The 21,113-nt window shown below is 48.5% G+C and overlaps 2 protein-coding genes across 6 annotated transcripts in view; one reads left to right on the forward strand and one right to left on the reverse strand.

Moving 5' to 3' along the window:
- The window catches only part of ZNF274 (zinc finger protein 274), a 115,712-nt gene that overhangs the window by 92,240 nt on the left and 2,359 nt on the right, over nt 1-21,113 (forward strand). For 4 of the 5 annotated variants that reach the window (XM_066374622.1, XM_066374621.1, XM_066374620.1 and 1 more), the window contains 3 exons: nt 13,662-14,144; nt 18,532-18,632; nt 20,497-20,623. In XM_066374622.1, the coding sequence (XP_066230719.1) occupies nt 13,662-14,144; nt 18,532-18,632; nt 20,497-20,623 (711 nt within the window). Of the gene's footprint in view, nt 1-7,591; nt 7,666-13,661; nt 14,145-18,531; nt 18,633-20,496; nt 20,624-21,113 lie in introns of those variants that run through there. The other variant, XM_066374624.1, reaches the window with a different exon arrangement.
- Nucleotides 1-21,113, reverse strand: part of ZNF329 (zinc finger protein 329) — a 323,877-nt gene that overhangs the window by 48,544 nt on the left and 254,220 nt on the right. The gene's annotated exons all lie outside the window — the stretch shown is intronic.

Below are 21,113 nucleotides of genomic sequence, written 5' to 3' on the forward strand. Positions count from 1 at the left end.
CCGGGGTGTCGCTCTGTTGTGACCAGAGCCACTCCAGCGCCTGGGGCAGAGGCCAAGAAGCCATCCCCAGCGCCCGGGCCATCTTTGCTCCAATGGAGCCTCGGCTGCGGGAGGGGAAGAGAGAGACAGAGAAGAAGGAGAGGGGAGGTGTGGAGAAGCAGATGGGCGCTTCTCCTGTGTGCCCTGGCCGGGAATCGAACCCAGGACTTCTGCATGCCAGGCCGACGCTCTACCACTGAGCCAACCGGCCAGGGCCCATTTTCATGAGTTTTATTTGTTTTTTTAATTTAAGATTGGTTTATAGACTTGTTTTCTTAGGTGCCTCCAAATTTTATCTTTTTATTTATTGATTTTAGGGGTGGGAGGAGAGAGAAACAGGAACATTGCTCTGTTTCTGTATGTGCCCTGACTGGGGGTCAAACTGGCATCTGGAGCACTTCGGCATGGTGCTCTAACCAACTGAACTAACCGGCCAGGGCATAAGTTTTTCAACATGAGAACTTAAAGAGGGACAAAATCCCAGGAATATGATCATAGTACGAAATGTTTCTGGTCTGATTCAGTCAGTTTTGAGAGAATTCATACTGGAGAAAAAAAATCTAGTCTTACAGAAACATTCTTATACCAAAAAATTACACCTGAGTACTCTGAAATAGTGGAAATGAGATTTTTGTGGAGGAAGTTTCAGGCATAGCTCTTACTCAACATCATAAGTCATACTGGAGAGCGCTGGAGAACAGAATCAATGTTAGGAAGGTTTTAAGAGTCACGGATCCCACTGGCAACCTCTTCAGTAGGAGTCCTCATTGTGATCAGCATCAGAGGACTCATATGAGAGCAGACCTACAGTGTAATCTGTGCAGGCAAACCATAGCCTTAGCTCTTACCTTACCTGACAAGCAAATAAAAAAACTTGACACTGGAGAGAACCAACTGAACTGAATAATAATGAAACATTTTACTCTTTTTGTACCACGTAAGTCATACAGAGGCAATTACATAAAACTGATGATAAAAATATACAAATAAAACAGGTCCTGTCTTTTCCAGTTTGTTCTGTTCTCTGACCTGAATATCTAGAACAAGTATTAAATAATATATTATGAGTGAGAATAGGCATCCATATTCCAGTTTCTAATGTATGTCCCCAGTTGCTAAGACGGTCACAGAATCTAGCTCAGGAAACAGTATTATTGAGTGAATAAATGCTTGTTGAAGAGGCAACAGGACATTCATTTTCAAAGAGAGGACACTTTGAAGACAAGGCCAGAGTTTTGAGATGAAATAGATGGTGTTATGAAGAACTCTGAGAGACTCACAGCCTTGGAGACTGAGGCAAGGAGTCCAGGATCATGAGCAACTATCAAACATGTTAGCAGGAACCCAGCCTAGCAGAGTGTGGTCACACACCTAATGTGCCATCTTTACTTCAGAACACTTTTTATGTCCTCTGTCTCCTTCCACCTATTTGTTCTATAAGACTCATGTACTCTTTCCACATTCTTCTATCTGGGGAGCACCCTCCTGGATGTCCAGATGTATTACCCAGGGTAATTTCAGTGCCATCTTTAATTTTTTCCTTGGTCACCTGCAGCTAGTGGCTACTGTGTTGGACAGTGCTGCTCTAGAGGTGGAAAGGTGACAGATTAATTGAGCAGATGCTTTGAGATGGCAGTTAGTGCTATGAGGAGAAGTGAAACAATGGTGTATGTCAGGGATGGTGGGAAGGTGTGGGTGGTTTAGAACTGGGCAGGAAGACATCTCTAAGGAGGTGACATTTGAGCGGAAAGTTGGATGGGGGAAGATGTTAGAAAAGAGTACCAGGCAGGCAGGTGGCAAGTATGGAGACCTCTGGATGAAATGCACTTGGGCACATCTGAGATAAAGTAAGATGGCTGTGGGAAGTGCCCTTTGGTGTAAAGGGCATGAAAAGAACAGGGTTTGAATCCCAGCTGCTATGTTCTCACTTGGGACCTTGGGCAGGGTTCCTAGCCTCTACCAACATGGATCTTCTTTGTGTAAAAGTTGGACACTGGTTTACTGGGACAGTATTGGTGTAAAGTACAGGCCTTCCTGAAAATGGTAGTTACTGTTGCTAATTTGAAGACCTTGACCGATGTAAAGGTGATCGGCAAAAACCTTCAGCAGAGCCTTCTCTGGACCTGGCTTGAAGGTTTCTGGTTCACAAGATCCCGCTGACAGCCTTAGCAGTCCAGTGGGGCTGGGGCTGTGTGTGTCTGTGTGTCAGAGATGGAAAGGGACAGACAGGGACAGACAGACAGGAAGGGAGAGAGATGAGAAGCATCAATTCTTCGTTGTGGCTCCTTAGTTGTTCATTGATTGCTTTCTCATATGTGCCTTGACTGGGAGGCTATAGCAGAGCGAGGACCCCTTGCTTAAGCCAGTGAACATGGAGTTATGTCTATGATCCCACACTCGAGCCAATGACCCCACACTCAAGCTGGTTGAGCCTGCGCTCAAGCTGGTGAACTCGGGGTTTCAAACTTGAGTCCTCTGTGTCCCAGTCCAGTGCTCTATCCACTGTGCCACTGCCTGCTCAGGCTGCATTGAGGTTGTTAAATGGTCATTGTAATTAGGTAACTACTATTCTTATGAACTAGTAGCAGCATTATACCTGGTTAGTCAACAGCGTTCACTAGGAAATTTCACTGTGAGGGAGATAGCTTACCTTGGAAAGGGAGCAGAGGAATGAGAGAAGGAACATGACAAGAAAACGGCAGTTCCATCCTCCTTTACTATCAATACATGCTGGACCTGACCGTGGGTACTTAATAACCTAAGGCAGGGCTCCCCAAACTTTTTACACAGGGGGCCAGTTCACTGTCCCTCAGACCGTTGGAGGGCCAGACTATAAAAAAAACTATGCACACAGCACATATCTTATTTTAAAGTAAAAAAACAAAACGGGAACAAATACAATATTTAAAATAAAGAACAAGTAAATTTAAATCAACAAACTGACCAGTATTTCAATGGGAACTATGGGCCTGCTTTTGGCTAATGAGATGGTCAATGTGCGCCTCTCACTGACCACCAGCCATTTATTCTGGAAGTGCGGTGGGGGCCGCAGTTTGGGAACCCCTGACCTAAGGTAAGGAAACCTTGCCCAAAGACTTGAATTTGAACAACCCAGTAGGGAAATAGGGAATTTCAGGTGAATGGATTACATTGCTCAAATGACCCTGGAGTCATTCAGCTGGTTGGTTGAAAGCCAGTATTGCTACTGCACAGATGGTTCAACCAATGATTTTATGACTTATGCTGCAAAAGTGAAGAGCTTTCAGTAGAAACCTTACTCTGAATATTGATCTTTTCCTGGACTAGTGGTTGGTGGAATAATATGTCTCGCAGTTCTGGGCAGTGGCCAGGCCTTGTAAACAACCAACACTACGCTGTACCATGTTGCCAGAGTTATTATTATTATTTTTTAAAAGACTTTATTTATTCATTTGAGAGAGAGAGAGAGAAGAGGGAGAGGAGCAGGAAGCATCAACTCCTATATGTGCCTTGACCAAGTAAGCCCAGGATTCCGAACTAGTGACCTCAGCGTTTCAGGCCAATCTTTTTATCCACTGTGCCACCACAGGTCAGGCGCCAGAGTTATTTTTTTGATACCCTTTTCTGTGTTCTCCCATCCACTGAGCCTACAGAATGTCCATTTGTGTCTCCTATTCCTGGTAAGACTTGGAAGACAGATAACTCTTGAGATGAAACTCAAGATAACTGCCCATCTATGGACTAATGCTGTGTTCTGAGCGTGTTTAAGGTAGGCTGGGCTCAGCTATGAGATTCAGTGGGTTAGGTGTATTAAATGAATTTTCAACTTATGATGGGTTAATAAGATTTTAAGGTGAAGAGCATCTTGGAGCTGCAGCTGTTAAGGACGATTTTGTGCAGCCCCAAGCCGGTGGCTGGGTCGGTCAGTCAAGGTTTGTCCCAGTGCAGTGAGAACCCATTTCCATCCCCCCTGCCAGCTGTTCAACTTAAGAGCTTCAGTTTTTCTGGTAAGGGTTACCTTAAATAGTGATTTTTCAGCGTTTTGTTTTTTAAAAAAAAAAACAACTTTATTTTTAGTGAGAGGAAGAGAAACATCAATTTGTTGCTCTACCTAATCCATGCATTCAGTGACCGACTCCTGCATGTGCCCAGAGCCAGATGAAACCTGGAACCCTGGCACATCGGGACGGTGCTCCAGACGAACTACCCGGCCAGAACTGATTTTCAATGTTTTTATCTCATGGTGCACATGAACTGATTAATGACTAAGTTCTGTGGCACACCAAAATAGTATTTTGTGCCAATTTTTTTTTTCTTTCATATTAGTGAGAAGGAGGGGAGGCAGAGAGACAGACTCCCATATGTGCACCGACCAGGATCTACTCGGCAAGCCCACTACCAGGCAATGCTTTGCCCATCTGGGGCCATTGCTCTGTTGCAACAGAAGCCATCCTCAGTGTCCGAGGCCAACTCGCTTGAGCCAATTGAGCCATGGCTGCTGCAGAGGAAGCGAGCGAGAGAGAACGGGGAAGGGTGGAGAAGCAGATAGTTTCGTGTGCCCTGACTGGGAGGGACTCAAGCACGGGACCTCTGCACGCCGGGCCAATGCTCTACCACTGAGCCAACCAACCAGGGCCATTTTTGCCAGTCTTGAACAAAAGAAATTAGGTATAATTTTGATTCATTCATACCAGACAGTTACTGCTGTATTGGCTATTGTTACGTTTTTATTTCACGAGAGGTCACTCACTGCCCCTAAAGAGTCATGTACTGCATATTTTAAAAACTGGTTGAAAATCGCTGCCTAGGGGGCTTGGAATGCTCCAAGGGATGAGAGACTTAGTCTTAGAAGACTGAGGTGCCTAGAATGATACCCACCAGCTTCCAGGCTTGTGGCCCATCTGCTTTCCTGCATAGCACTCAGCAAATGCTTTATGATAACTACCAAACCTGTGTTAGCCTTAAGGGCTGCTACAGCCCGGAGAATTGGGTTGCAGATCCACTGAGCTCTCAGCACCATAAGAATAGGCAGCATTCCTGGCACCCAAACCTGTAAAGGTTCTACAGCATAAAACAGTTAACATTTTTTTTTGTGTGTGTGACAGAGACAGTGAGTCACAGAGAGGGACATATTGAGACAGACAGACAGAAAGGGAGAGAGGAGAAGCATCAGTTCTTCGTTGTGGCACCTTAGTTCATTGATTGCTTTCTCATAATGTTCCTTGACCAAGGGTGGAGTGGGGGCTACAGCAGAGGAAGTGACCCCTTGCTTAAGTCATTGAACTTTGGGCTCAAGCCAGTGACCATGGGGTCATGTCTATGATCCCACACTCAAGTCAGTGACCCTGCTCTCAATTCAGCCTGTGACCTCGGGGTTTTGAATCTAGGTCCTCCACGTCCCAGTCCGATGCTCTGTCCACTGCGCCACCGTCTGGTCAGGCCAGAGTTAACATTTTTGAGCGACTGTTCAGTGCAAGATTTTCAGGAAGCACCCTGGTGTCCCCAAGGATAAGAAGATACTAAATTCATAACCAAGCCCTGGGTGGCCAGCTAGATTGAAGTGTGTCTACTTGATATGCCAAGGTCATGGGTCAAGGCACATTGTAGGTGTTGGCCAGAGGGTGCATGAATAGGTAGAGCAACAGGTTGATGTTTCTCTTTCTAAAATGAAAATAAATTCATTACCAACATTAAAGTAGAAATGAGTAAAACTGGGATGTGGTAGTGGGTAGAGTTAGAATAAAAGGAACCAAGCAGTTATTTTAAGGGAGAAGATACTAAATAAAAATACCTTCAGCCTGACCAGGCCATTGCACAGTGGATAGAGCATCTGACTGGGAGGCAGAGGACCCAGGTTCGAAAACCTGAAGTTGCCGGCTTGAGCTCGGGCTCATCTAGTTTGAACAAGGCTCACCAGCTTGAGCCCACGGTTGCTGGCTTGAGCAAGAGGTCACTCGCTTTCCTGTAGCCCCCTGGTCAAGGCACATATGAGAAAGCAATCAGTGAGCAACTAAGGTGCCACAACGAATAATTGATCCTTATCTCTCTTCATTCCTGTCTGTCCCTCTGTTTCTGTCACACACAAAAAGAAAAATACCTACGAATAACGAAGGAGTGCAGTACAAAACATTTTTAGAAATTAGAAAGCAGTGAAGTAATACAGAGAATGAAGGTTGTTTTTAAGGGTCTTGCATGATTACTGTTCAAAATGTTGCCTGTTGTCTAGTGTGGAGCTGTTTGAGAGCCGCCCGGGATCCCACACAGGGCCGTTAGTCAGGCGTTGTCCCTGGCTTCCTGAGTTACATTCAGAGGAAAATTTCAAGCCTTAGGACCTTCAATTTAAAGAAACATAAATGAACCATACTTTGAAATCCAGAATTTGAATGGGGGCAGGATGAAAAGAACAGGAAGGAAATTAAACGCTAAACATAACGATGGATATTTATAAATAAGTTAGGGATGGGAAGCCCCCAAAGGAAACTAATTCAGAAGCTCATGTTTGGGGAAGAGGTTGGAAACGGCAGGTCAAACATCTGTCATGCTTACCGAGGGGGAAGAAAGTCGCTTAAAACATGGGACAGGGGCCTTGACCGGTTAGCTCAGTGGCAGAGCGTTGGCCTGGCGTGCAGGAGTCCCGGGTTCGATTCCTGACCAGGGCACACAGGAAAAGCACCCATCTGCTTTTCCACCTCTCCCCCCCTCCTTCCTCTCTGTCTCTCTCTTCCCCTCCCGCAGCCAAGGCTCCATTGGAGTAAAGTTTACTTTGACCTCGGGGTTTTGAATCTAGGTCCTCCACGTCCCAGTCCGATGCTCTGTCCACTGCGCCACCGTCTGGTCAGGCCAGAGTTAACATTTTTGAGCCTTAGGGCACTGAGGGTGGCTCTGTGGCCTCTGCCTTAGGCGCTAGAATGGCTGATTGTGGCAGAGCGACTCCCCAGATGGGCAGAACATCACCCCCTGGTGGTTATGCCGGGTGGATCAGGGTCGGGCGCATGCGGGAGTCTGTCTGACTGCCTCCCGTTTCCAACTTCAGAAAAGAACCAAAAAAAACAACAACAACCATGGGACAGGCTAGCTCAGCAATAGAGCATCGGCCCAGCATGTAGAAGGCCGTGTTCAATTCCTGGCCAGGGCATACAGGAGAAAAGTCCATCTGCTTACCCACTCTTCCCCCTCTTTATTTCTATCCCTCCGTTCCCCTCCCGCAGCCAAGGCTCCACTGGAGCAAAGTTGGCCCAGGCGCTAAGGACAGCTCCATGGCCTCCGCCTCAGGCGCTAAATAGAGCTCAGTTGTTGAGCAATGGCCCAAGATAGCACATTCCCCTCTGGTGAGCATGTCAGGTGGATCCCCATCCAGCGCATGAGGGAGTCTGTCTGTCAGCCTCCCCACTTCTCACTTCAGAGAAATACAAAAATAAGAAAAACCATGGAGGACTGACTGTGACCCGCAAAGGCCCAGAGTTGCGGATATAACTCCGGACCTGTTGTGCAATTCAGGCCTCCCAGCGCCGCCCTGCTGCGGCCCCACCCCACTCGGGGCAGGTCCCGGCCCCCGCTGCTCACGCTCACTTCCGGGACAGCGCGCCGGCGACGTACAGCTCTTGCCAGTTCTGTGCGAAAGTGACGCCGCGACCCTGGACGAGCCAGGTTTGAAGGACGTGGGGAGGTGGGAGGGAAACCAGGAAGCACTACGGGAAGCGGGGGGTGCCGAAATGAGTTAGGAATGCCGTGCGCGTTGGCGTGGCGAAGGTGACAGCGTTCTCCTTACGCCGGGGCCCAGTAAGACGGACTTGCAGGTCTGGGAAGTGTGCGCGGAAGTTCTGCCAGCGCCGTCACAGGGTCGGGGGAGGGGACAGGCACGAAGCGCCCAGAAACACACCCAGCCAGACCGTAGGGGAGCGGCCCAAGCCGTACCCATATTGACTTGTCGGTGCCGGAAGTGGGCACCGCGGAGCCTCCTGGGAGTTGTAGTTCGCCGTGGCGGAGCTCAGCACGTGTCTGGGCCAAGAGGAAATTGTGGTCCTGCAATTTTGCCGTGTTAGAGAAAGAGGCGCGGAAGGTGCAGGCAGCGCCCACTTTTTTTTGCGGGGGAGTGGGGGGGGGGGGAGGAACAGTGGTGGAGCCCAAAGCGCTCTGGGTTTGTTTTTGTTTCTTCTTAGTTGATTTTAGAGAGAGAAACTTTTTTTTTTGTATTCACCTTGTGTGTGCTCTGACTGGGAATGGAACACAAAACTTTGGAGGTTTTTATTGTTTGGGGGTTTTTTTTGTTTTTTTTTTTAAAGAGAAAGAGAGAGTCAGAGAGAGAGATAGATAGGGACAGACAGGAACAGAGAGATGAGAAGCATCAATCATCAGTTTTTCGTTGCGACACCTTAGTTGTTCACTGATTGCTTTCTCATATGTGCCTTGACCGTGGGGCTACAGCAGACCGAGTAACCCCTTGCTCTAGCCAGCGACCTTGGGTCCAAGCTGGTGAGCTTTGCTCAAACCAGATGAACCCGCGCTCAAGCTGGTGACCTCAGGGTCTCGAATCTGGGTCCTCGGCATCCCAGTCCGATGCTCTATCAGGCTGCTTGTGTCCCTTTGTTTTTTTAATTGCTTTAATTCAGCGGTTCTCAACCTATGGGTCGTGACCCCAGTGGGGTCGCCTAAAGCCATCGGGAAATACATAATGCATATCAGGTATTTACATTCCGAATCATAACTGTAGAAAAATTATAGTTATGAAGTAACCACCAAAATTATTTTTTGGTTTGGGGTCACCGCAACATGAGGAACTGTATTGTGGGGTCACGGCATTAGAAAGGTTGAGAACCACTGCTTTAATTGCTTCTCGTACTTGCCAGTGACTCCTTCCTCAAGCTAGTAACCTTTGGTTTCAGGCCATCGACCTTTAGGATCTTGGAATCATGTTTGGTACATCCTGAACTGAGCTACCTGGCCAGGGCATTCCCCTGGTTATGAATGTTGGTGTCTGAGTGCCTTTTGATCATTATCTGCCAAATCTGAGCAGGCAATTTACCCCAACTGCTGCTGTCCCTCCCTAGTGATTTCCTGTCCTGCCGTTTTACTTCGGGGGGAGCTTTCCTGTGTTGTAATAATGCATCCCTTGTGTTTGGTAGAGGCTGTAAGGCAGGCAGGAAGGGGTATGATTTTCCTCAAAAAGTGGGAAGGTTCTGATTGGAGTTATGGGATTCAGGAATCAAGAAAAAATTGAGGGTGTCATTAACCAAGTGTCAACCAAATGGGCTTATTGCGACAGGTCCAAGTTCTATCGTCATATATGGTCTAGCATTTGTCTCTGAATATTCGTTCTCCCGTCTTCATCTCCAGCTAGCTCCCTGGCCATGAGTAGATTAACCTGTGTTTAATAGGAGGGCGTTCTTTGCTAAGCTTTAAGTTAGTGCTGTTAAGTTCCTTTCCAAGTAAAGTTGTGCTAGCCACTTACACTTAACAGCAAGGGTGATAGTGCACATTTGCTCATATAAACCGTTTCTGTCTTTATTTTTACTTATTTTATTTGAGGGGCGGGACAGACAGAAAGGAGGGGAGAGATGAGAAGCATCAATTCTTTCTTGGGGCTCCTTCTTTGTTCTTTGCTTGCTTCCTCATATGTGCCTTGACCCAGGGGTGGTAGTGGTGGGGCTACAGCAGAGTGAGTGACCCCTTGCTCATGCCAGCCACCATGGGGTCATGCCTATAATCCCTCGCTCAAGCCAGTGATCCCGCACTCAAGCTGGTGACCTCAGGTTTTCTTTTGGTGTGTGTGTGTGTGTGTGTGTGTGTGTGTATGTTTCTGAAGTGAGAAGCAGGGAGGCAGAAAGACAGACTTTTGCATGCACCTGACGGTGATCCACCATTTTGTCTTTATAAAACATAAATTAATTAGAAGTAAATCATAACCTGTGTTTGTTTACAGTTTAAACTGTGTTCCCAGACACAGTTCCATCGTGGGTGGATGGGGGCCGTTTTCCCATACCAACAAACAATTTTCAGATACCAGCAGGGTTTCAACTCAATTTTGATACTTTACCGAGAAATGGAATCAGACTCCATAGTTTAAGGTTTGAATCACAAGTCTGCAGCCCCCTTTCACCAAACCCAAAGACACACACACACACACTTTCTCTTTCTCTCGCTCACACACTCACATCAGATACAAGTTGCAAGCCTAGGAACTCTGTGCTTCTGACCAACTGGCACCGGATTGGAGGTTCCAACCACACCTTCCAATTCAGAATGCCAACCAAGTCCAAGTTATTACCTATAGATCAGAGGTTCTCAGAACCCCCTGTTGGAGTTTAATTGATGAGAAACTTGTTATTAAGTTACCAGTTGTTTTTTTTCTTAAGTGAGAAGTTGGGAGGCAGAGTGACAGACTCCCGTATGCCCCCCAACCAGGATTCACCTGGCATGCCCCCTGTGGGATGATGCTCTGCCCATCTGGGGCCACTGCTCTGTTGCTCAGCAACTGAGCTGTTTTAGTACCTGAGACAAGGCCATGGAGCCATCCTCAGTGCCTGGGGCCAACTTGCTCCAACTGAGCCTTGGCTATGGTAGAAGAAGAGAGAGATAGAGGGAGAGAGGGAGAGAGGGAGAGGGGGAAGGGTGGAGAAGCAGATGGTCACTTCTCCTGTGTGCCCTGCTGGAAATCGAACCCCGGACATCCACACACCTGGCTGATGCTCTATCACTGAGCCAACCGGCCTGGGGCAAGTTATTAGTTTTTTGTAAGAGTGATTAACTCAGAAACAGATGAAAAAGGTGCACGGGGCTAGGTGTGCGACAGGGGCGCAGAGCTTCCATATGCTGGTCACCACTCTCCCAAAGCTCTGAACCCCATCCTTTTGATGTTTTGTGGAGGCTACACCATAGAGATGAATCACTGGTCATTGTTAATTAATTTGATCTCCAGGTCCTCTCCCCTCCTGGATTGAAAGTTCTAACTTCTAATTACATGGTTGGTTGTGTCTCCTTGGTATCCAGCTCCTACCCCCACATGCTTCACCCAAGTCATGTCATTAACAGAACAAGACACCCAGAGCTATGAGCCAGGAACTGTCGATGAAGACCAAATATGTATGAGAAATCTATTTGATGACCAAATACGTACTTCTTATAAATCTGTTTTATGTTTTTTCTATATATATTTTTAAGTCTTCTAGTCATGCCCTGCCCATGTAGCTCAGTTAGTTAGAGCATTGTCTTGATAACACCAAGGTTGTGGGTTTGATCCCCAGTCAGACCACATACAAGAATCAACCATTGAATGCATAAATAAGTGGAACAACAAATTGATGTTTCTCTCTTCCTTTCTCTCTAAAAATAATTTTTTTTTAAAGTCTTAGCCCCTGGCCGGTTGGCTCAGTGGTAGAGCGTCAGCCTGGCGTGCAGGAGTCCCGGGCTCGATTCCCAGCCAGGGCACACAGGAGAGGCACCCATCTGCTTCTCCACCCCTCCCCCTCTCCTTCCTCTCTGTCTCTCTCTTTCCCTCCTGCAGCCAAGGCTCCATTGGAGCAAAGTTGGCCCGGGTGCTGAGGATGGCTCTATGGCCTCTGCCTCAGGCGCTAGAATGGCTCTGGTTGCGCCATCTGGAGCAGCGCCCCAGATGGGCGGAGCATCACCCCCTGGTGGGCGTGCTGGGTGGATCCTGGTCAGGTGCATGTGGGAGTCTGTCTGACTGCCTCCCCGTTTCCAACTTCAGAAAAATACAAAAATTAAAATAAAATAAAATAAATAAAAAAGTCTTTAAGTCATTTGGAATTAGCATTTCTGCCTGACAGGTGGTGGTTCAGTAGATAGAGCATAGACCGGGAATGTTGAAGTCCCTGATTCGAAACCCTGAGGTCGCCAGTTTGAGCAAGGAGCCCTGGCTTGGCTCGAGCCATCCCAGTCTAGGCATGTATAAGAAGCAATCAATGTAGAGCGTCGGCCTAGCGTGCGGAGGACCCGGGTTCGATTCCCGGCCAGGGCACATAGGAGAAGCGCCCATTTGCTTCTCCACCCCTCCGCCGCGCTTTCCTCTCTGTCTCTCTCTTCCCCTCCCGCAGCCAAGGCTCCATTGGAGCAAAAGATGGCCCGGGCGCTGGGCATGGCTCTGTGGCCTCTGCCTCAGGCGCTAGAGTGGCTCTGGTCGCAATATGGCGACGCCCAGGATGGGCAGAGCATCGCCCCCTGGGGGGCAGAGCACCGCCCCTGGTGGGCGTGCCGGGTGGATCCCGGTCGGGCACATGCGGGAGTCTGTCTGACTGTCACTCCCTGTTTCCAGCTTCAGAAAAATGAAAAAGAAAAAAAAAAAAAAAAAGAAGCAATCAATGAACAATTAAAGTGAAGCAACTACAAGTTGATGCTTCTCATCTCTCTCTTCCTGTCTGTTTCTCTCTCTCTCAAAAAGAAAAAAGGAGTGAGGGAGGGAGGGAAAGGAAAGAAGAGAGAGAGAGAGAAAGGAGAGAAGAAAGAAAGAGAGAGAGAGAGAGAGAGAGAAAGAAAGAAAGAAAGAAAGAAGAAAAAGAGAAAGAGGGAAAGAAAGAAAAAGGATGGAAGGAGAGGAGAAGAGGAAAGCTAAAAGAAAAGAAAGGAGGAAAATGGCATTTCTTGGAGCTACAGAGAGCTTCCTTATATCCTGGTTTTGTGTATCCGCCTTAGCATTTCAGAGCCATCCGGGAGTTCTATTCACTGAGTGCTTTTGTAGACTCTATACCAGGGCCCCTGCCTTTGCCAAACAGTCTCATTCTTGACCCCTACTGAGGCAGGATTAGGTTCTGTTCCCCTAATGGACCATCCGAGGTCTCTTTTCAACCTTTATTGTCTTTTACTCATTTTTTTTTCTTGCTGTATTGAGATAATTTACATGCCATAATGTTCACCCTTTGAAAATGTCCCTTTATACTATATTCATAAAGTTGTGCAAACATCACTACAATCTAATTTCAGAACGTTTGCATCACCCCCAAAAAGGAACCTCATATCTGTTAGTCATTACCCCCAAAAAACCTACAAGTGCCCCATCTTGAAAACCACTAAACTACTTTCTATCTGTCTATATTTGCCTATTTCCGATATTTCAAATAAATGAAATGATACAACATATGGCATTTTGTGTCTTTCACATAGCATGGTATTGTCAAGGTTCATCTATGCTATGGCATGTGTCAATACTTCATTACTTTTTGTTGTCAATTCCTATTCTGTTTTTTATGTGTAGACCTCCATTTTATTTATCCATTCATTATTTGATGGACATTTGACTTGTTTTTCCTTTTGGGCTATTATAAATAATGATCCTGTGAACAATTCTTGTACATAGTTTTGGTGTTGACACATATTTTCAATTCTCTTGGGTATATTCCTGGGCACAGAACTCTTGGGTCATAATACAACCCTCTGTTTTAACCTTTTGAGGAGCTGCCGTTCTGTATTCCTACCAACAGTGTGTGGCGCTTCCAACTTTTCTGTGTCATCACCAACAGTTGATACTGTCCCTCTTTGATAATAACCTTCCTAGTTCACATTTCTCACCTACTATTATGTGAGAGGTAGTATTTCAGATGGTTTTTATTTTGCATTTCCCTGTTGGCTAATGATGTTGAGCATCCATTCATGTGCTTTTTGGTCATCTGTCTTGCTCTGCTTTTGATTTCCAGCGTGTTCTAAGGCTCAGCTGGACCCTCAGTTGGATTCTCCTTCTGCCTGGGAGCCCCTCATGAAGATCGAGGTGGTGGAAGTCCTCACACTGAACCAGGAGGCAGCCCGTTCCCGGAACGCCCAGATCCGGGCCCTCTATGCTGAAGATGAGAGTCTGAACCCAGAGGTCCTTGGGGAGTCCCTTCCGCCACTGGGCAGTTATCCCACTGACCCTGAGGCTGCACACCAGAGGTTCCGGGGATTCCGCTTTGAGGAGGCCACGGGGCCCCGAGAGGCTCTGCACCGGCTCCGCGAGCTCTGCCACCAGTGGCTGCGGCCTGAAGCTCGCTCCAAGGAGCAGATCCTGGAGGCACTGGTGCTGGAGCAGTTCCTGGGTGCTCTTCCTGGGAAGCTCCAAGTATGGGTGGAGTCACAGCACCCAGAGGACTGCCAGGAGGCGGTGGCCCTGGTGGAAGATATGACAGGGATATCTGAGGAGGAAGGTGAGTGCAGTGAGGGGGTGGGGAGGTGGACACTGTTGGGGGGCATCTTGGAAGATGGGGTAGGGGTTGTGTCTACTGCATCTATGCTCAGGTGTCTGCATTCCCCACATGTTCCTGAATTGGATCTTTTTTATTATTATTATTTGTGTGTATGTGTGTGTGACAGAGACAGAGAGCAACAGAGAGTGGAACAGATAGGGACAGACAGACAGGAAGGGAGAGAGATGAGAAGCATTAATTCTTTGTTGCGGCTCCTTAGTTCATTGATTGCTTTCTCATATGTGCCTTGACTGTGGGGCTATAGCAGACTGAGTGACCCCTTGCTCAAGCCAGCAACCTTGGGCTCAAGCTGATGAACCTTGCTCAAACCAGATGAGCCCGCACTCAAGCCGGTGACCTCGGAGTTTCAAACCTGGGTCCTCCACATTCCAGTCCGAAGCTCTATCCACTGCGCCACTGCCTGGTGAGGCCTGAATTGGATTTTAAGATGCTTCCTTGCTGGCATACCTGCCTCTAGATCAAGGGCTTTGAGAATGGCCTTCTCTCTGGACCCATCTGTGGAAATGGAAGGTGTCCCCAACTCACAGCTACCAAAGCCCTTGGGTGGGGCCTTGCATTGCATTGTACAAGGAGCCCTCCATTTATAGGCTTCTGATGGGCGTTCACGGATAAAGTGCTTTGTTGTCATCCCTTTGGAATCCCCTGCCCCATGAACCAACAGAATCCCTGACTACAGTCACACAGGCATATTCTTGGAGTGCTTTCTAATGTTACCCACTCAGTGGGGGCTGTGGATAAAGTTGTGACCAAGACATACAGGTCTTGTGGCTCAACAAGCCTTCAGTTTAGCAGGAAAGACGGAAATTTGACAAATTAATGGGTGTGAGACAGGTGGGGTGAGAGGAACTCAAGTAGGGCCCATGGAAGCCAAGTTGCTCTAGTTGACACCTGGTTAGAGCAGAAAGGTAGCAGAAAGGATGTGGCAGGCAGGAGAGTGTCCACTGTGCAGGTCCAGGATCGAGCAGTCACAGTGTATTCCAGAATCAGAGAGGTTAGGTAGGTCTGTCCCAGGAGGTTGCACAGAGCAGGCCGGCAGGGCCCTTGGGAAGTGTTACTCTATTCTACCACAGCAGGATCTCAGGGAACGTACAAGATTCCCTGAGGTACAGTGTGCTGTAGCCGGTGGGCTGAGGACAGTGGCAAGATTAGAATCAGAGGGATCACCCACTAAAAAGAGTGGTCGTGGTACTGGCTGGGGGAGAACACAGCATTGGGTTGCATTTGGGAGTCAACTCCATGAGACTTGGTTTCTGTTGGACCAAGGTCTGTGGAGCTCAGACCCTTTTTTTTTTTTTTTTTGGCATTTTGGTATTTTTCCTAAGTGAGAAACGGGGAGGCAAACAGACTCCCACATGTGTCCAACTGGGATCTACCCGGCATGCCCACCAGGGGGCAATGCTCTGCCCATCTGGGGTGTTGCTCCATTACAACCAGAGCCACTCTAGTGCCTGAGACGAAGGCCATGGAGCTGTCCTCAGCACCCGGGCCAACTTTGCTCCAATGGAGCCTTGGCTGCAGGAGGGGAAGAGAGAGATAGAGGAAGGAGAGGGGAAGGGTGGAGAAGCAAATGGGCGCTTCTCCTGTGCTTTGACCAGGAATCAAACCCAGAACTTCCACACGCCAGGCCAATGCTCTACCACTGAGACAACCAGCCAGCACTCAGACCCATTTTTGCTCACCTCCACACCCCATGAAGCATCTGGTGGGTCCCGGGAAGACATTTCTTGAGCAAATGAATGTCTGACTAATTGACATGGGAGTTGGGGGAATCCTAGGGTGGAGGGTGGTATTCAGAGGCCAAGGCTTCTTGGAGAAGCCAGTGTGAAGGGAATGGAGCAAGCAGAAGTATCAGGTATCTGCTTCTCAGCACTGAGTCTGGGCTGTCCACATCTTCACCCGTTGAACCTGTGAGTATGTTACCTCACTTAGCCAAAGTACCTTTGCAGATGTGCTTAAATTAAGAATCTTGAATTTGGGGCTTGTCCGAGCTACCTGGGTAAACATTACAAGGGTTCTTATGAGCCACAGGCCGGCACAAGGGTCAGAGACAGAGGAACTCGGATGACAGGAACATGGGTGATACAGGAAAGCCACTAGGAGCTAAGGTTTTTAGGCAGCCTCTAGGAACAGGGAAAGACTAGGGACAGATTCTCACCTAGAGCCTCCAGAAGGAATAGAGTCTTGCCAACACCTTCCTTCCAGCCCATGAAGCTTGTGTCAGACTTTTGATCTCCGTCATTGTAAAATTGCAGATTTGTACTTTTTTTTTAGCCAATAAGACAGAGACAGACAGGAAGGGGTTGTAATGAGAAGCATCAACTCTTAGTTGTGACACTTTAATCATTCATTGATTGCTTCTCATATGTACCTTGACTGGGTAGAGGGCTCCAACTGAGCCACTGACCCCTTGCTCAAGCCAGCAAACTTGGGCTTCAAGCCAGTGACGTTTGGGCTCAAGCCAGTGAGAATGGTGTAATGTCTATGATCCCATATTCAAGCCGGATTAGCCCGTGCTCAAGCCGGCAACCTTGGGGTTTTAAACCTGGGTCCTCAGTGTCCCAGGTCAATGTTCCATTCAATGTGCCACCGCCTGGTTAGGCAGATTTGTGTTATATTGAGTCACTGTTGTACCAGTTTGTCACAGCAGTTATGGAGAAATAGCCCATTCGTAAGATGAAAGTCAGTGAGTCCATCCCGTGTGCCTTGAAAGTAAGTGAATTCTGTTATCACAGAGGACAACAGGAAAAGGGCTTCCAGAGAACCCAGAGAATCCTGTGTATGAAAAAGTCCCAGGGTGTGCTAGCTTCAGGCATGGCTGGAACCAAGGGCTCGAACAGTGTTCTCAGGACTCGTCCTCTCTCATTTTTTGTTTATTTATTTTTATTTTTTGTTATCATGTGAGAGATGAGGAAGCAGAGACAGACTCCCACATATGCCCCATCCGGATCCACATGGCAAGCCCACTAGGGGGCGATGCTCCATTGCTCACAACCAAGCCAATTTAGCAGCTGGGGCAGAGGCCATGGAGCCATCTTCAGCACCCAGGGCTAACTCATTCAAATTGCTTGAGCCATGCCTGCAGGAAGGGAAAAGAGAGAGAGAAAAAGAGGGGAAAGGATGGAGAAGCAGATGGATGCTTCTCCTGTGTGCCCTGGCCAGGAATCAAACCCGGGACTTCCACACGCCAGGCCCACACTCTACCACTGAGCCAACCGGCCAGGGCTTCATCCTCTTTCTATATTCTGCTGCTGCTGGCCTCTGTTGGCTTCACTCATAGGCAGTCTCTCTCTGTTTGGGACCTCCTCGCATGGAATTTCTTATAAACATTCCCCAAAAAGCCTCTTTGGCTCTGACTGGCTCTGTGTTCATTGCTGATCCAGTCATTGTGGCCAGGGGGAAATGAGGCCCTACTGAACCAGCCTAAGTTATATCATGTGTGGTCCTTGATAGTGAGAGTAGAGTAATCTTTGTGGAAGCCCATGGACCATCTGTGGACATGTAAGGAAAATTACTGTTGAGAGGGGCCATGAGGCCAAGCAGGGCTATTTCCTAAGGTGGAGGAGACTTGGTAAAATTGATATTAAGGATGGGTGCGTTGACCTGACCAGGCAGTGGCGCAGTGGATGGAGCATCAGACTGGGATGCAGAGGACCCAGGTTCGAAACCCCAAGGTCACTGTCTTGAGCGCAGGTTCATCTGGTTTGAGCCCAAGGTCGCTGGTTTGAGCAAGGGGATACTTACTCTGCTGTAACTCCCCTGCCCCTGGTCAAGGCACATATGAGAAAGCAATCAATGAATGACTAAGGTGCTGCAACGAAGAATTGATGCTTTTCATCTCTCTCCCTTCCTGTCTGTCCTTATCTGTCCCTCTCTCTGTCTCTGTCACACACACACACACACACACACACACACACACACACACACACACAAAATAGGTGCATTGGTTGACCTGGAACACTGAGGTTACCGGTTCAAAACCCTGCGCTTGCCTGGTCAAGGCACATATGGGAGTTGATGCTTTCTGCTCCTCCCCTCTTCTCTCTCTCTCTACTCTCTAAAATGAATAAATTAAAAAAAAATCTTTAAGAAGATAGATGCATTTGGAGAGTGGAAGACCAGAGGAAGTCCCATCTTCCACATGGTGACAGGAGGGAGTGGAGGACTCACAGGCCAGAAATAGGGGTTTTGCCTCTGAGATGAAGGTGTAAGGCCAGCAGTGGAGGCGAGTGGAGACACAAGGAGGAGGCCCCGTAGGTCCCAGAGAGGTGGGGGCTGTCCTTGTGCTGATGACCCCTGGCTGACCCTTTGTGCTGATATCTCCTCCCAGCATTGCCTGCCATGGACCCCACCTGCTCTCTGGACACCACAGCTCAGCAACAGGAAAAGGAGGCGGATGAGACCGTCTGTCCAGTGAAGGCACTGCCTGAGGTGAGTGCAGAGTGTCAGCCCTTCTGTGAGTCCTGTGAGGTGGGCCCACCCCGAGGCCTCTAGGGCCCAGGCCTTTCGGACTTCTCTGAGTGTGAATGACAGGAGAGCCTCTGTCCTTCAAAATGAACACTTGGGTAGTTATGACTAAAAGAGTCTTAAGATTTACTTCAGTATAGCCTAGAGCTGCCCTGGCCTGGTAGCTCAGTTGGTGGGAACATCGTGTCCTGATGTACCTGAGTTGCGGGTTCAGTCTTCGGTTTAGGGCACATGCAGGAATCAACCAGTAAAGTGCTTGGATGAGTGGAACAGCAGGTTAATGTTTCTCTACCGCCCCTCACCCTCTCTCACTCTTTCTCTCAGTCTCTCCAAAATAAATGAGTGAAAATAAAATATAAATAAATTATTTTTTTAAAAACCCAGAGCTGGAGTATGGTTGTAACACAACTATAGAGACTCACAGCGTGTGACCAAGCCACCATGGATATGTGGTCAGGGCTGTTTCTGCTGGAAGCGGCTAAACCCGGATCTAGCACAGGCGTGAGTTTGCTGGCTGTTCTGTAGCGAGTGGTCTGGGGTGGGCGTCAGGCAAGACCATATTCAGGCTCCTAGGTGATGGGAGGACTCTTCTCCAGCCCATCTTGTGGTTCTGCCCCTTCTGGGCAGAATGCCTCCCAGATGCAGGGAGAAGGCAATGGGGTGCCTCTTCCTCCTGGAGTCCTCATCAGCTTCTCAGAAATGACTGATCACAGCTGCCTGGAGAACAGCCACCCCCAGGTAGCTTCTCTTCCACCACATGGTGGGGGGTGCCCAGGATAGCAACTCCTCTGGGACGGCGTTGTGGGGAATAGTGAGCTGGACACACCTGTGGGTCTGCGGAAGGCAATTTGCTTGTGGCACTTGCGTCTCTGTGAAGTAGAGACTCGGCCTCCAGTCTCCAACTCTGTTTTGGTGAGAAAGGCATATTGGAACTCTTTTCCAGTCAGTGTTTCCAGAAAAATCCCCCAAGCAAAGGCATCCCTGCCCTGCACAGGAAACCCTGTCAGAACGTCCTAGCCAGCCAGCCTTCTGTCTCCCCTTTCCTTTTCTTTTTTTACATTTTTTTGAAGTGAGATGCTGGGAGGCAGAGAGTCAGGTTCCCCCACACACCCGACCTGGATCTACCCAGAATGCCCACCAGGGGCGATGCTCTGCCCATCTGGGCCATTGCCCCGTTGTGGCCAGAGCCATTCTACCACCTGAGGTAGAGGCGACAGAGCCATCCTCAGTACCCAGGCCAACTTTGCTCCCATGGAGCCTTGGCTGTGGGAGGGGAAGAGAGAGATAGAGAGAAAGGAGAGGGAGATGGGTAGAGAAGCAGATGGGCACTTCTGTGTGCCCTGGCCGGGAATTGAACCTGGGACCTCCACACACTGGGCTGACACTCTACCGCTGAGCCAGCTGGCCAGGGCCTCTTTTTTTTTTTTTTTTTTTTTGAGACAGAGAGTCAGAGAGAGGGATAGACAGGGACAGACAGACAGGAACGGAGAGATGAGAAGCATCAATCATTAGTTTTTCATTGCACATTGCGACACCTTAGTTGTTAATTGATTGCTTTCTCATATGTGCCTTGACCGCGGGCCTTCAGCAGACTGAGTAACTCCTTGCTCGAGCCAGCGACCTTGGGTCCAAGCTGGTGAGCTTTGCTCAAACCAGATGAGCCCGTGATCAAGCTGGCGACCTCGGGGTCTCAAACCTGGGTCCTCGGCATCCCAGTCCGACGCTCTATCCACTGTGCCACCGCCTGGTCAGGCCCTGGGCCTCTTCTGTTCCTTTGATAACCCCCTGACCCTCCTGCTGAGTGGATGCATAATGTTTGACGTTGCAGGAACCAGTAACTTTCCTGGATGTGGCTGTGGACTTCAGCCGGGAAGAGTGGGGGCTGCTGGACCCAACACAGAGGACTGAGTACCATGATGTGATGCTGGAGACCTTCAGACATCTGGTCTCTGTGGGTAAGGCCTTGCCCATGCCGGGCACTCCACCCTTCCAGGACAGGCATGCCTTAGGGTCCCCAAGATGGGGCTTGCGCCTTCTCAGGGTCCAGCTCAAGGAATGGCCGTGCCCTCAAGAGTTTCTTATACCATCCAGGGCCTTTAACTGGCGCTGCAGACCTGAAGGGGCAGCGTTATGTGGACAGAGGCAGCCTCAGGTTCACTGAAGGACTGATCTGTCCACCCTGTGAGTGTATGAAGGCAGCACAGGACCTTGGGGAACAAGATAAACACTCCAGCCCTTGGCTCAACTTTTGATCTCCAAACTCCGTGTTCCACTCTTTACTGCAGTGGTAGTCAACATGGTCCCTACCGCCCAACCAAAGTATAAATAAAATGATTGATTTAAGTATAGTAAGTTGTTTTATAATTATTTATTCTGCCAAACAGCGAAAATATGACATAAAGTACTTGGTAAGTAATTTTTTTTTTTTTTTTTGTATTTTTCTGA

Source organism: Saccopteryx leptura, chromosome 3 (assembly GCF_036850995.1).
Source record: "Saccopteryx leptura isolate mSacLep1 chromosome 3, mSacLep1_pri_phased_curated, whole genome shotgun sequence".
Taxonomy (NCBI): domain Eukaryota; kingdom Metazoa; phylum Chordata; class Mammalia; order Chiroptera; family Emballonuridae; genus Saccopteryx; species Saccopteryx leptura.